The sequence below is a fragment of the Diabrotica virgifera genome, chromosome 7, assembly GCF_917563875.1.
Source record: "Diabrotica virgifera virgifera chromosome 7, PGI_DIABVI_V3a".
NCBI lineage: Eukaryota > Metazoa > Arthropoda > Insecta > Coleoptera > Chrysomelidae > Diabrotica > Diabrotica virgifera.
The window spans coordinates 137,091,018-137,107,160 of NC_065449.1; the positions used below are offsets into that span (position 1 = coordinate 137,091,018).

The 16,143-nt window shown below is 30.6% G+C and overlaps 1 protein-coding gene across 3 annotated transcripts in view; it reads left to right on the forward strand.

The window, feature by feature from the left end:
- Positions 1–3,028: 3,028 nt before the first annotated feature.
- LOC114337779 (dynamin-like 120 kDa protein, mitochondrial) overlaps positions 3,029–16,143 on the forward strand; it is a 231,158-nt gene continuing 218,043 nt past the window's right edge. For 2 of the 3 annotated variants that reach the window (XM_050656057.1, XM_050656058.1), the window contains exons 1-2: positions 3,029–3,247; positions 4,659–4,905. In XM_050656057.1, the coding sequence (XP_050512014.1) occupies positions 3,219–3,247; positions 4,659–4,905 (276 nt within the window). In that variant the 5' untranslated portion in view covers positions 3,029–3,218. The other variant, XM_050656059.1, reaches the window with a different exon arrangement.

Below are 16,143 nucleotides of genomic sequence, written 5' to 3' on the forward strand. Positions count from 1 at the left end.
TTTCCATTTATTTCGGAAAAATTAACCACCTTATACTCAAATGAGTCTGGGAGGAAGCTTTAAAAATTTACAAAATATAGGAAGCAAACAGAAAGTAATTTGTTTTTTTATAATATTACTATCTGTTAACGTTCCATAACTTTGGCTGGAAATAATAGGGCTGTTTAAAAATGAATACAATAAACAAGTATATATAAACGTATAAAATAATCTCAAAATCCAAGATTAATAACTAAAATATCAATATTTTTCTTTTGTAATAACATAAACATAAACACACTACATAAATAAAAACAAACGGGAAAACAGGGTTAGGGTTGTTGTCTTTTAAATGTCATTGATTTGAATACGACCAATCACAGCCCGTAAAATCCGTCCATAACACAAGTCTAGTGGAAACTCAAATCATGCGCTCCAAACAACCCCGTTTGCAAGGTTAAATTGTCATTAAGGAATTTTTCATTTATGTGCTTTGTGTGGCAAAATAAGACCTCATTTAGGCATTTCGTCAAAGAAACGTGTCAATTAAGAGATTTTTATTCGTTTTTGCTCAGGTGGTTTTTATTCCTTAGTGGTTGAAAATAGACATAACCTCAAAACTGTTTACGTTCTTATCATTGCATTAAATTAACTCACCTGGGCAAAAACGAATAAAAATCTCTTAACTGACACGCTTCTTTAACTAAATACCCAAGTGAAAAGTCTTATTTTGTCACACAAACCATGTAAACAATAAATGAAAAATTCCTTATGAGTGTTTAACATTACAAACAAAAGTGTTTGGAGCCAAATATAAGCTCCTCCTTATTTTGTGACGTCAAGACTTAGGATGTCCATTGCATATTGCCATGAGCACCGAACAACCCGAAGGTGCACTTCAATAAATTTCATTGTTTAGCTGTCAGACAGATTCTGTGACCTTGCGCCATTTTATCGGTCCAAGTGGTCAGATCCGGCTTTGCTTAAATAGATGTTGCAGCACCGGTGTTGATTTTTCAAATAAGTGTATCAAATAAAATGTATTTACTTTAAACTTATTTAACATATAATTTTAATTAAAAAATATAACGTGACCTAATAGCGATCTAATAAGAGCTTCTCTGTATTCTATGTATTTTATCTCTATTTCTGTAATTTTTTTGTACAAAAAATAGGAGTTCCAAGCTCTACAATAACAAAGTATGTATAAGTGCGTTTTCAACAATACTTTATATACAGGGTGTCCAAAAACTCTACCGACAAACGAAGACAGGAGATTCCTCAGATAAATTTAAGACATTTTAACCTAATTCTTCTAGTCCGAAAATGCTTCCTAAGAGGGCTAGAGCTCTTTAAATATGGCGTCTTGTAATTAGTTTTTCTTAAATAACGCCAGAACGCTCTCATTTAGAAACATGAGAATTGGTACGCATATTTATCTTTCAGAGATAAATCGATTACATTTATTGTGAACTTTTAGTACCGGTCATAGGCGTCCGTTTTGGGTAGGGCAACGGTTATTTTATCGGATAACTTTTATGTCTTTAACTTTTAAGCATTTTTGACACTGGATTATTAAATTATGAGGTATCCTAGTACTAAAAGGTACTCTTCCTTTAAGTCGGTAGAATACACGGTTTTCTAAAAAAAAAGATTTAAAAATTTTTCGTTTCTTGAATTTCCAAAAAAAATTAAAAAAAAAACAGTTAGAAAAACGAAAATTGGTACGTTTATTTATATTCCAGAGATGAATCGATTTCATTAATTGCGAATTTGTAGTACCGGTCATATGCGTCCGTTTTGGGTAGGTCAAGAGTTATTTTATCGCATAACTTTTTTGCCTTTAATTTTTAAGAATTTGTGACCTTAGATTATTAAATTATGAGCTATTCTAGTACTAAAAGTTGCTCTTGGTATAAGTTAGTAAAATACACTGTTTTTTTTGAAAACTTTTTTGCAGTTTTTTTTTCAAATTTAAAAGACGAAAAATTTTCAAATCGATTTTTCTAGAAAACGGCGTGTCCTACGGACTTAAATCAAGAGCACCTTTTAGTACTAGAATATCTCACAGTATAATAATCCAATATCAAAAATGCTTAAAAGTTAAAGATAAAAAAGTTATGCGATAAAATAACCGTTGCCCTACCCATAACGGACGCCTATGGCCGGTACTAGAAATTCACGATGAATGAAATCGATGCATCTTTGGAAGATAAATGTGTGTACCAATTGTTGTTTTTCTAAATACAAGGGTTCTGGAGGTATCTAAGAAAAACTAATTACAAGACGCCATCTTCAAAGAGCTCTAGCTCCCTTGGGAAGCATTTTCGGACTAGATGAATTGGGTTTAAATGTCTTAAAATTATATGAGGAGTCTCCTGTCTTCGTTTGTCGGTAGAGTTTCTGGACACCCTGTATACATAATATAGGTAAAGTTTTGTTCTGAAGCTATTTCCTTGTGGCATTTTTATAATCAACTATTTTCAATGATTGAATACAAGAATTATTTTGTATTTTGACAATAACACCTGACTTGGGCGTCGAAACGTTAATAAAATAATTTTTTTGGTAAAATTGTGGCTTATTTCCCATTGAAAATAATTGATTAGGTAAAGTTTCATAGTTAACACCAAATTTTCAAGTACCTACCCATTTAAGTACATACACATTTATAAAAACATTGTGAATTTAAAAATGCTTACCTTGATTCGTCTTTTGGAAAACGGAAAAAAACTATAGCTGAAATTTGATACCGTGTTTTTACAGTTGATCGCTGCACAGATTAAATTCGAACTGCCTTTCTTTTTGTCCATATCCATAATTATTATTGCACAATGCACAAAAACAAAATCACCGAACAGAACAACACAAAATCAAAGTAACCCCGAAACAAGCGTGATCTGACAACAACAATCACAAATTGATCGTGTCAGCAGCGGACCTGTGGACCGAAAAAATGGCCGCCAGCCGTGCGCAAACCAGATGCGCGAACTTTTCCCGCCGAGTCGACTGTGCCTGTGCCTTCGGGTTGTTCGGTGCCATGAGCAAGACCAAACGTGCTGGCAAATGCACTAGTATGCATGCCAATGCCAAAAATAAAGAAAGAAGAAGATGCGGCAATGTCAAACAGCTTTCAAGAAACAGTAATGACAGAACATTGGTTATCTAATTTTTAGTTCGCTTAAAAATAGGTTTAACATGTATTAAAAAATATTAAAATAATTGACAAATATATTGCCATGGAGCATTTATTAAGAGGTCAATTTGGGTAAGTGGAATAATTTTATAAAGTTGTAGGTTATGTCAACGTTTTAATCATTTAAAAATTATTGTAAAATGTAAAAGGTGTCTCTTCAAGTTTTGCTACTCATTGCTTTTCAACATGAACTTTCAATAAGAAAAAGTAAGTAGATTTTTGTCATTTACAGTAATATGTATATCTGTTCCTTGAATTATTGAAATTCTCACAAGCAGCAATAATGAAAACTTAACACCTTTATTTAAAACAAATGTCACCTAGCTTTGAACTGGATAATTTTGTAAAAGCTAACATTGCGAAGAAAATAAAATTTTTTACTGTAATGGACACTGCACACATGGAAAATGCCACTGAAATACAATAAAATTTACATGAATAGGTTCGTCTCGAAATTACAATAATTTCATATCATGAAATTAAATGGGTATGTACATAAGATAGAGAGGGAGAGAGAGAAAAAGATTTAGTTAAATGGCACTTCTTAAATCTTTCTTCTGGTATTAAGGTCTCTTATAGATAAATGACAATTCACTTCCAGTGACGCACCCGAAAATAAGAGTCAGCCTCATGCTTGGTTAAGCTGTTTTGAATAGCGATAATATATTTTAGACTAATATAATTTATGAATAGTACACTTTTATTATTGAATTTAAAAATGTGATTTTGATAAACTTTAATTGCAATTTACATTTCTATTAATCAAAATTCAGAATTGGTGCAATTGAATCTATTCATGTAAATTTTATTGTATTTGAGTGACATTAAAATGTCCATAAGGTGTGTGCCGTATCCTTTACAAATAACTTTTATATTTAATGTTATAGAATGGCAAAATCAGTAGGCGTATGAATAAAGTGAATTATACAATGAGTAAATCGTTCAGCTGGACATAGGGAACATACATTGTACATATTTAGATACATAAATACATACATTGTATTATATTAAGATAATTGTGGCAACTTCGCTCTCTCAATGACAATAAGTTGTAAGCATTAAGGGACATTAACCTCAAAATTGATAATTACTTTCGGGTGACACAAATAAACGTCAAAACATGACATTGTAGTAGAACTATTTTTGACCTAATGGGAAAACTGTCTGTTTAATTTGGAAATTAATTTTTAAATAAAAGATGTAAAATTATTAATTCATCAGCCATAATATGTTTTTGATTTATTTATGGACTGTCTTGCATTCAAAATTACTCATTCTATTCGTTCTAATAGCTCGATTGCACCAGAAACTCGTACTCAAACAGAAGTTTCAACTAACACAGGTTAGAGCAGTTGCCACAATGATCTCAATGTATGTTCTCTATGTACAGCAGAACGATTTACGTACTGTATCAAAGGATACCTTTATTGTGCAGATTTTTACAAACATACATTTTAATTAACAAAAAATACCTATATTTTAGTCGAATCATAATAAGTACATATTCCCATACACCTTTAAAGTATGGTCCTCAAAAATCTTGTCAAAGAGGAATGTGTATATTGTGGAGTGGAAGAACTCTTGATAGATCTAGACCTTTACTAAAACAACAATATATTTATCAAAGAAGAGAATATGGTATGCTTATAGCACGAGCCCTTAGAGGAGTATTAAAAATAAGATATTTGTTGCTTGGTGGAGCTGTAGCAGGTGGAGGAGCATTGCAAAAGGTAGATTAATATTGTATAGATCTAAATGGGATTTGTAAATATATTAGTGATGGGCAGCATCAAATACTTTCAAGAATCGTGAACTCAATAGTTGGAACTTCTAAGAATCGAGAACTTTTTAAGTACCGAGAACTGTATTCATTTTAAAGTTGATTGAAATACAAACATCAATTACTGATTTGTTTTATGTTTATATTTGTCAATAACACCCACTTTCACTGAAATATGTTTAGAGAAATGTGATAGGCTGAATTGGTCGTTTTGATGATCTTGAGAATAAGCACGTTTTCTTTGTTAAATGGGGGAATCCTGCTTCATTTGTTGGGAAACTGCTTCATTTGTTGGGAAACTGCTTCATTTGCTAGTGTTCGAATACTTTGGTTTAAGTTCTCTTAACTTTGAGAGCTTTCTGGAATCAAATACTAGTTGAATTCTTGGTATTGGAGAACCCCATCATTAAAATATATATATACAGAAATTTTTAACTAGAAATTTATATCTTCATGCCATGCTAGTAACTTACACATTCAGAAATTAAATCAAATAGTTATAGACCTGATTAGGAGGAGGAGGTACAACTACGAGGTATACCATAGATATAAACATATATTTGGTGGTAAAGACGTAGTATCTCTTAAATAGGAAGACTAAGATGGGCAGGACATCTAGCAAGATCACAGCATAACAACCCTCCTATAAGAATCCTTATGTCACAACCTGTGGGAAGTAGAAATAGGGGTAGGCCAAAACTTAGATGGAAAGATGGTGTAGATGAGGATGGGAGAAAAATAGGCGCAGCAAACTGGCAACGGTTGGCAATGGATAGGACTGACTGGCGTAATAGACTTGGGAAGGTCGAGGCTCTTTCATAGGGCTGTAGCACCATTGATGATGATGATAGACCTGATTGAAGGGTAGATCGTTTCTCATGGTAATTAAGTATTCTTAGTATTCTTTGAATCTAAAGGTAGATATCAATAAAACATTAATATTTTGAATTGCCAAGTATGATTTTTCTCTTGTTTCCTTCTTTTCATCAATCAATATCTTGAGTATTTGTATTAAAACTCATTGTAACGAGTAGTCTGCCATTTAATGTCAATAGGTACTATTTCAAGGCTTTGGATATATCTACTTACTTATTGTTTTGGTCACCTACATACTTCAGTTAAAAATACATCTATAAAATATAAATATAAAAAATACAAATACAGTAGAACCCCGCAAATCCGAACCCCGCTAATCCAAACGTTCGGCAAATCCGAACCAACGAAAAGTGAAAAAAATTTAAAAATTTAAGACAAAAATTTAAAAACATATTTATTATAGAGAGTAAAACTAGAGAATTGAACAATGTAGGATTTTTACATTTTAAAATTTCTTAAAAATGAATACATACTTTATACGTAATGCTTAAATAGGCTAAACATAAACTTTCTAGTCAACTTGAGTCCCAAAAAATTGTCCACACTCGTACTAGAACATGTTCCGACTCAAAATCAACAACAACGAAAGCTTTGAATTATTAGTTAGGCTAATTTTCAGATCATCCGAACTTTTCGGAATCCGAACAGGCTGTCCCCCCAATTATTTCGGATTTGCGGAGTTCTACTGTACAGTAAAACCTCAATATAATGCACTAATTGGGGGGACGGGATGGCTGTTAAAGCCGAAAGTCTGTTATATAAAAATAGGTTTAAAATCAATCAATTTTTTTTTTGAAAATATGTACTGTATTTAGATATAGTGTACAAATCTGTATGTTAAAAAAGGCATCAAGTTTTGTTTGCTACTATTTTACTTCTCTACTTCATCTAAAAACGTTCTGCAATATACTCGTTTGGTTGTCAAAATTATTCCCTGATCCAAAACATACAATTAAAGTTGCCATCTTCTAAATGTCGATTATTTTCAGGGAGACCAGCAGGAGCGTTGCCTAAAATCAATAAACATTTCACGGAGGTATTTCCAGTTTCTTTTCTTGAAATTTTCTCACTGCATGTACAAATTCTTTAAAAATCTAATTTTTGAAAATATCTGTGGTGAACCATGCCTTATTAGCGCTATAATATGAAACAACTCTAGGTTTACAAGATTTGCCAACAATTATGGCAGTCAGTCAGCTATCCTTGCTGATTAATTCAACTTTTCATGTTTTCTTGCATTCAAATTTTTTTTGATCGGATTTTTTGTCCATTATATCCGAAGTCCATTAAATAGAGGTCTGTTCTATCGAGGTTTTACTGTACATACAAATATAAAAAATACATCTGTGGAAATTGATGTCAGATCTTGTACCAATAAGTTGGTTATCATCATTATCTTTGCCTTTATCCCTATGCAAGGTTGGCTTCTCTAATTACATTTATCTATAAGTCTCTATCTTTGGTCATACCAATATGATTCCCTTTTATCAACATGTCCTGTTCAGGGATCTCTGCCAGGTCTTCATCTCCTGCTCTTCCCAGGAACCCAGAGATCAGCAATTCTTCATATTGGATGATTAAAATTGAACATAACCAAACCTTTTTATAATAAATTAGTAATATGAGATTAGTTATCAAATCTAAACCTGGTAATGAAAACTCTTCTTAGTCAGACCAGCAATCAAATCACAGTCAAATACGGTAGTCACTGCCTGTCTGATCGTTCTGCCAGCGATCAAGACTGTGACTTGATGCAGACTGGACTAGACTGCTGGCGGTGTGAATATGGCACAGTCAGTCAGCAACATATTTTCAGTTGATGTATCATATTTTTCGTCACTTGTTTCGTCGCTCTATAATTTATCGCATTCACTGTACTCTGATTCTCAGCAAAAATTAAAAACATAACAGGAAACTAATTTATTCACATTAGTGCAAGAAATGAAGCTTAAAATAGGACAAACCTCGCAATTTTTACAGAATGGATCAATTTATACGAAAATTTGGAATTAAGTTCACTTTACCCTCTACTTTTTTTTTTTGAAAAATGGCTTTGGCAGAGCCTATTAGTCAGACTGTTTGTGATTGATTGCAGATTCATAGTCATAAATTTCTTATTTCATAACATAAGTACATACTACAATATTATTTTTAGATACATAGGTACATTGTGTTGCTTTTTTTTATTTTGTTTTTTTTTTAATTATTTTACTGTGTTTTTTTAATATATAAGTATTTTAATTTGTGCTAAACACTTTTTTTTACTTTCTATTTTTTATTTTTCTTTTCTTTTTTATTTTTGTTTCATTTTTTTTTATTTTGTTTTGTGATTATTATTTTACTATGTGTTTTATAGTATCCTATATATATATATATATATATATATATATATATATATATATATATATATATATATATATATATATATGTATATATATATATATATATATATATGAAAGAAAACGGCGACTGCATTTTATTTCACTTCGACCACCACCGATATTCTACACGACGTGTTTCGAGCTCATGTCAAGCTCTCGTCAGGAACATCTAGGTGGATGGTCGAGGTGTAAGAAAATGCTTTTGGCCTTTCTGGTAATAATAAAATAACCAGACTTCAGTACACTTGGTACGACATCTATATGAATTAAATGAAAAGATTTCTCTGGCATACAGAAGAAATCTTTTCCGTAGCGGACGCGAAAATGTAAATTTCAAAGTCTTCATAAAAGACGATGAACGACAAAAGACACCTCTTTGTGTCACAGATTTGTCTACAAAGCCACGTTATTCGCTACACATTCGTCAATAACGGAGAAGAACCGTGATATGAAAGGAAACGGCGACTGCATTTTATTTCACTTCGACCACCACCGATATTCTACACGACGTGTTTCGAGCTCATGTCAAGCTCTCGTCAGGAACATCTAGGTGGATGGTCGAGGTGTAAGAAAATGCTTTTGGCCTTTCTGGTAATAATAAAATAACCAGACTTCAGTACACTTGGTACGACATCTATATGAATTAAATGAAAAGATTTCTCTGGTATACAGAAGAAATCTTTTCCGTAGCGGACGCGAAAATGTAAATTTCAAAGTCTTCATAAAAGACGATGAACGACAAAAGACACCTCTTTGTGTCACAGATTTGTCTACAAAGCCACGTTATTCGCTACACATTCGTCAATAACGGAGAAGAACCGTGATATGAAAGGAAACGGCGACTGCATTTTATTTCACTTCGACCACCACCGATATTCTACACGACGTGTTTCGAGCTCATGTCAAGCTCTCGTCAGGAACATCTAGGTGGATGGTCGAGGTGTAAGAAAATGCTTTTGGCCTTTCTGGTAATAATAAAATAACCAGACTTCAGTACACTTGGTACGACATCTATATGAATTAAATGAAAAGATTTCTCTGGTATACAGAAGAAATCTTTTCCGTAGCGGACGCGAAAATGTAAATTTCAAAGTCTTCATAAAAGACGATGAACGACAAAAGAAATAAAATGCAGTCGCCGTTTCCTTTCATATCACGGTTCTTCTCCGTTATTGACGAATGTGTAGCGAATAACGTGGCTTTGTAGACAAATCTGTGACACAAAGAGGTGTCTTTTGTCGTTCATCGTCTTTTATGAAGACTTTGAAATTTACATGTTCGCGTCCGCTACGGAAAAGATTTCTTCTGTATACCAGAGAAATCTTTTCATTTAATTCATATATATATATATATATATATATATATATATATATATATATATATATATATATATATATATATATATAGTAATATTTGAATAACGGCAATTCGGTCAGTTGAAAGAAAACTCTATTTGTTTTAAGTCTCAATATTTCGTCACTATTTGGTGACTTCTTCAGGAGAAAACTGCAAATTTATTAATATTAGACATGGACAAACTTAAATATTTCGATACTTACAACTATAAGAGTACAAATTTAAATTTCTTTAACATTATTTTGAAAATTGATTTAGAAAATGACAGATTTTATTTTGACTTATTGGGGAGTTATGGTAACTGCAATATATTTTATATTAATAGAATGTTATCTGATATATACAATTTTTAGTGAATAGGTCAAAGTAAAAAAGGAAATTATACATTTACGAAATTTTAAGGTGGAAAGGTAATAGTAGAAAACTAAGAAAGGACCTAGAGTAAGTTAAATTGATTTATAAAATGTAATTGATGGTACTTCATGAGTTAGTGTAAGACTGGTATTTAGAAATTTAAATAAAATTGAGGTAGATTAACTATTAGAAGATAAATTGGGTAATTTGTTTATTTAAATGTTATGTATTAGTTAGAATATTACAGTAGATATTACTCAAATGGTTAGTGTCAGTCTTATAATTAATTGATTCTGGAGTTTTGTTAATATGTACCATCTCAAGGAAAAGTCGCTTTTTATAATTATCAACTTGTTCCAATATTTTTACATTATTAAAATCAAATTTATGTCCTGTATTTATGTGGTGATCTACTAAGGCACAACAGTTTTTTCTTATATTGCAGTCACTTTTATGTTGAGTGACACGTTGCTTAAGCCATTGTTTACTTTGACCAATATAACAACCTTGACATCCAATGCAATTTATTTTGTAAATTATGTTGCTCTTCAATGTGTTTGGAGTATTAGCTTTAGTTTTTGAGAACAAACTTGAATTTAGAAGTGGATTGTACTTAACTAATTTGATGTTGGGAAAAGTTTTTAAAAGTGGGACAATTTTGTCTGTTAAATTTTGGACATAGGGTATTTTTTTGTAAATAACTGGTTGTGGATTATTTATCAAAGGTCTATTAGAGGAGTTGGTGTTATAAATAAGTTTTTTTAAAATGTGTTTTGGGTAGCCATTGTTTAAAAACATTTCAAAAAGTTTATTAAGATTGACATTTAAGAAACTTCGATCACAAATTGTCGTTACTCGATTTTTCATGGATATAATTGTGTTAAATTTTTGATTTCTAGGATGATTCGAATAATAATTTATAAATCTGCCGGATGCAGTATCTTTTTGATACCAATCTAATATGATTTTGTTATTATTTGTTCTTATGACTTTGGTATCTAAAAAAGGTATACTATTTTGATTTTCATATTCGACAGTGAATTGAATATTTTGATTAAATGAATTAAATATTGTTGCCACTGTCTGGATGTGGTTAAAGGGTACACTGCATATTATATCATCAACATATTTATAAATAAATGCTAGTGAAAACGGCAATTTTGAGATTCCAATATCAATTAAATGGTCTAGAATAATTGTTGCTAGGATAGGGCTTATAGGACTGCCCATTGGAGTTCCAAATATTTGTTTATAGAATTTATCACAAAAGCAAAAATACGTGTTATCAAATAAGAATGTTATTAATGACAGAAAATCTTTTCTAGATAAAGATGTGAATCGTTCTATTTTTGACCATTTTTCTTGTATGATTTCAATTGTCAACTTAATAGGGATGTTAGTAAACAATGACACTACATCTAATGAGATTAAAACATAGTTATCTGGTAGCTGAAGTCCATTTATAGAATTTACAAAAGAAAATGTATCTTTTGTATTAAAACTTGGCTCATGTTCAAATGTTTGTTTAAGTATGTCTCCCAAAAATTTGGATAGGTTATACGTTGTGGAGTTTATAGTACTGACAATTGGACGTAATGGTATATCCATTTTATGTATCTTTGGTAAGCCATATAATTTGGGTATGTCAGAGTTGTAAATTGTTAGTTCTTTGGCTTGTTGTTCTGTAAACTTCTTTTGATTTTTTAAAGATTTTATTAATTTATTATATGTAGTTTGGATAGAGGTAGTTGGATCATTGTTGATTTGTGTGTATGTTGTATTATCTTGGAGAAGAGTATTTGCTTTTTGAATATAGTCTAATTTGTCCATTGCAACAGTACATCCTCCTTTATATATTCAAAAAGCAAATACTCTTCTCCAAGATAATACAACATACACACAAATCAACAATGATCCAACTACCTCTATCCAAACTACATATAATAAATTAATAAAATCTTTAAAAAATCAAAAGAAGTTTACAGAACAACAAGCCAAAGAACTAACAATTTACAACTCTGACATACCCAAATTATATGGCTTACCAAAGATACATAAAATGGATATACCATTACGTCCAATTGTCAGTACTATAAACTCCACAACGTATAACCTATCCAAATTTTTGGGAGACATACTTAAACAAACATTTGAACATGAGCCAAGTTTTAATACAAAAGATACATTTTCTTTTGTAAATTCTATAAATGGACTTCAGCTACCAGATAACTATGTTTTAATCTCATTAGATGTAGTGTCATTGTTTACTAACATCCCTATTAAGTTGACAATTGAAATCATACAAGAAAAATGGTCAAAAATAGAACGATTCACATCTTTATCTAGAAAAGATTTTCTGTCATTAATAACATTCTTATTTGATAACACGTATTTTTGCTTTTGTGATAAATTCTATAAACAAATATTTGGAACTCCAATGGGCAGTCCTATAAGCCCTATCCTAGCAACAATTATTCTAGACCATTTAATTGATATTGGAATCTCAAAATTGCCGTTTTCACTAGCATTTATTTATAAATATGTTGATGATATAATATGCAGTGTACCCTTTAACCACATCCAGACAGTGGCAACAATATTTAATTCATTTAATCAAAATATTCAATTCACTGTCGAATATGAAAATCAAAATAGTATACCTTTTTTAGATACCAAAGTCATAAGAACAAATAATAACAAAATCATATTAGATTGGTATCAAAAAGATACTGCATCCGGCAGATTTATAAATTATTATTCGAATCATCCTAGAAATCAAAAATTTAACACAATTATATCCATGAAAAATCGAGTAACGACAATTTGTGATCGAAGTTTCTTAAATGTCAATCTTAATAAACTTTTTGAAATGTTTTTAAACAATGGCTACCCAAAACACATTTTAAAAAAACTTATTTATAACACCAACTCCTCTAATAGACCTTTGATAAATAATCCACAACCAGTTATTTACAAAAAAATACCCTATGTCCAAAATTTAACAGACAAAATTGTCCCACTTTTAAAAACTTTTCCCAACATCAAATTAGTTAAGTACAATCCACTTCTAAATTCAAGTTTGTTCTCAAAAACTAAAGCTAATACTCCAAACACATTGAAGAGCAACATAATTTACAAAATAAATTGCATTGGATGTCAAGGTTGTTATATTGGTCAAAGTAAACAATGGCTTAAGCAACGTGTCACTCAACATAAAAGTGACTGCAATATAAGAAAAAACTGTTGTGCCTTAGTAGATCACCACATAAATACAGGACATAAATTTGATTTTAATAATGTAAAAATATTGGAACAAGTTGATAATTATAAAAAGCGACTTTTCCTTGAGATGGTACATATTAACAAAACTCCAGAATCAATTAATTATAAGACTGACACTAACCATTTGAGTAATATCTACTGTAATATTCTAACTAATACATAACATTTAAATAAACAAATTACCCAATTTATCTTCTAATAGTTAATCTACCTCAATTTTATTTAAATTTCTAAATACCAGTCTTACACTAACTCATGAAGTACCATCAATTACATTTTATAAATCAATTTAACTTACTCTAGGTCCTTTCTTAGTTTTCTACTATTACCTTTCCACCTTAAAATTTCGTAAATGTATAATTTCCTTTTTTACTTTGACCTATTCACTAAAAATTGTATATATCAGATAACATTCTATTAATATAAAATATATTGCAGTTACCATAACTCCCCAATAAGTCAAAATAAAATCTGTCATTTTCTAAATCAATTTTCAAAATAATGTTAAAGAAATTTAAATTTGTACTCTTATAGTTGTAAGTATCGAAATATTTAAGTTTGTCCATGTCTAATATTAATAAATTTGCAGTTTTCTCCTGAAGAAGTCACCAAATAGTGACGAAATATTGAGACTTAAAACAAATAGAGTTTTCTTTCAACTGACCGAATTGCCGTTATTCAAACATTACTATTTAACACAGTACGGTCGATAATATTTGTACAAATATATATATATATATATATATATATATATATATATATATATATATATATATATATATATATATATATATATATATATATATATATATATATATATATATATATATATATATATATATATATAAACATGAGATGTAGATCCTTGAAACACACTCAGTGATCAAAAGATCCAAGGTTAATGGTTTGACGACCACTCGTACGACATCAAACAAATGAAATAGAGAATGTGGAAAAATCCCCTTACGAACAATTCACACATCCACCATTTCGGGTTGGGAAAAATTTTTCGAATAGAATCAAAGATCCAAACACCAGTTCTTAGAAATGTGTTTCGCCCTCTTCAACCTCTCATCTTTATTGATAAGCCCAGAGAGGTTGAAGAGGGCGAAACACATTTCTAAGAACTGGTGTTTGGATCTTTGATTCTATTCGAAAAATTTTTCCCAACCCGAAATGGTGGATGTGTGAATTGTTCGTAAGGGGATTTTTCCACATTCTCTATTTCATTTGTTTGATATATATATATATATATATATATATATATATATATATATATATATATATTTTAATTTTTCAAACCACATTAACAAATTATGCCTAGTTAGTAGGTATATATTATATTACTTCAAAATCTATATTGTGCCGAAGGGGGCTTTTTATTTTTTAAGAGTGAAAATTACCCCTTATTACCAAAAGTTATATAAAAAAGCTTAAAAGGAGTGAAATTTGTTCTAATGCATTAAATATTATGATCTAATAATCTAACTTTAATTATTAACTATTTCAACCCTTGAAAAGTTCATTTGTAAGGGTGAAAATCCGACAGATTATTGGCATAAAAATTTAAATTTTTCAAGACAAGATATTGTTACTATCTCTCGACTAAGATTTGGCCATGCCTGTTATCCCGCACATCTAAATAAAATCAATGTAATACAGTCGGATTTATGCGAAAATTGCAATACAATAAGTGACTTGGATCATATATTTTTTGCATGTGACACAACGAAATCTATTGAATATATAGCTATTGCAAGAAAACGTTTATCCCCCATATAATCTGATGAACTTACTAGCTTTGAACAAACCGTCAGTCTTTAGGATTCTTCTAGATTATGTTAAGTCGTGTAAATTGAAACTTTAGATTAGGTCTAGCTTTGCTACCTTTGCCTTATCTCCTTGGTAATAATACCCTGTGTCCCTACTACTTAGTCTGTGTTAGTCACCCTGAACGACCTGGGTGCAAAAAGTTTTTTTTCCTTCCCTACCCTTGATTGTTCAATTAGAGTCGTAATGGTCTTGGTGTATGGTAGGTTTGGTTAGGCGTTGATTTTAAGAAGTGTTGCTGGCTAGATGGGCGCAGTTCCCAAAGGCCATAAAAGAAGAAAAAAAAACGGTGAAAACTAGCCCTAATTTCTCAAATTTGCGCAAAAAACCTTAAGGAGGATAAAATTTGGATCGGATCATTTAGGTAATAATGGTTTGATATTCTTAATATAATATTCTAGCATAACATTCTATAATATAATTTTTGAGTATTTCAACTCTTAAAAATTTATTTTTGAAGTTAAAAATTACCCCTAATTCAGAACTCTACTAAAAAGTTTATACTTAAACAGTGTAAATTAGCTACGATGAATTAAATAATGATTTTTTGGTCCTCTAAGTATAATTTGTAAATATTTCAACCCTTTGAAATTTCATAAATAGTTAATCCAGAAATGTAATTTTCATTACACCAACAATTATGGCTCAATACCATATAGACATATTAATTTTTTTTGTATTTGTATGCCACAAGAGAACAGTTCCAGAACCTTGCATCCTCTGGAGTGTATATTTATTGTCAGTAATTGATTGGCATGGTTTAAATTTATAGATTATGTTTTAGTTCAAAGTCCTTCAACAAGTATGTCCAATCTACACACACCTTTCAATCATTTGATACCCTAAATATCTTAAATACATTATATATGAGTACATACTTATACAGGGTGTCCCCGAAAATAGCGCGTTCCTTAAAGGTGTAGGTAGAAGGTACCATGTAGATCAAAAAAGTCTTATAACATTTTTTTCTAAATTCACCCGTTTGGAAAAAAACGAAAATACATTTTGGCATGCAAATTGAAATATGGCAACTCTGCAATACAAAACGAAAATAGTGGGTTCCTGTTTATTACTGTTATATCTGTAAAGTAATAAAATGTAAATATCAA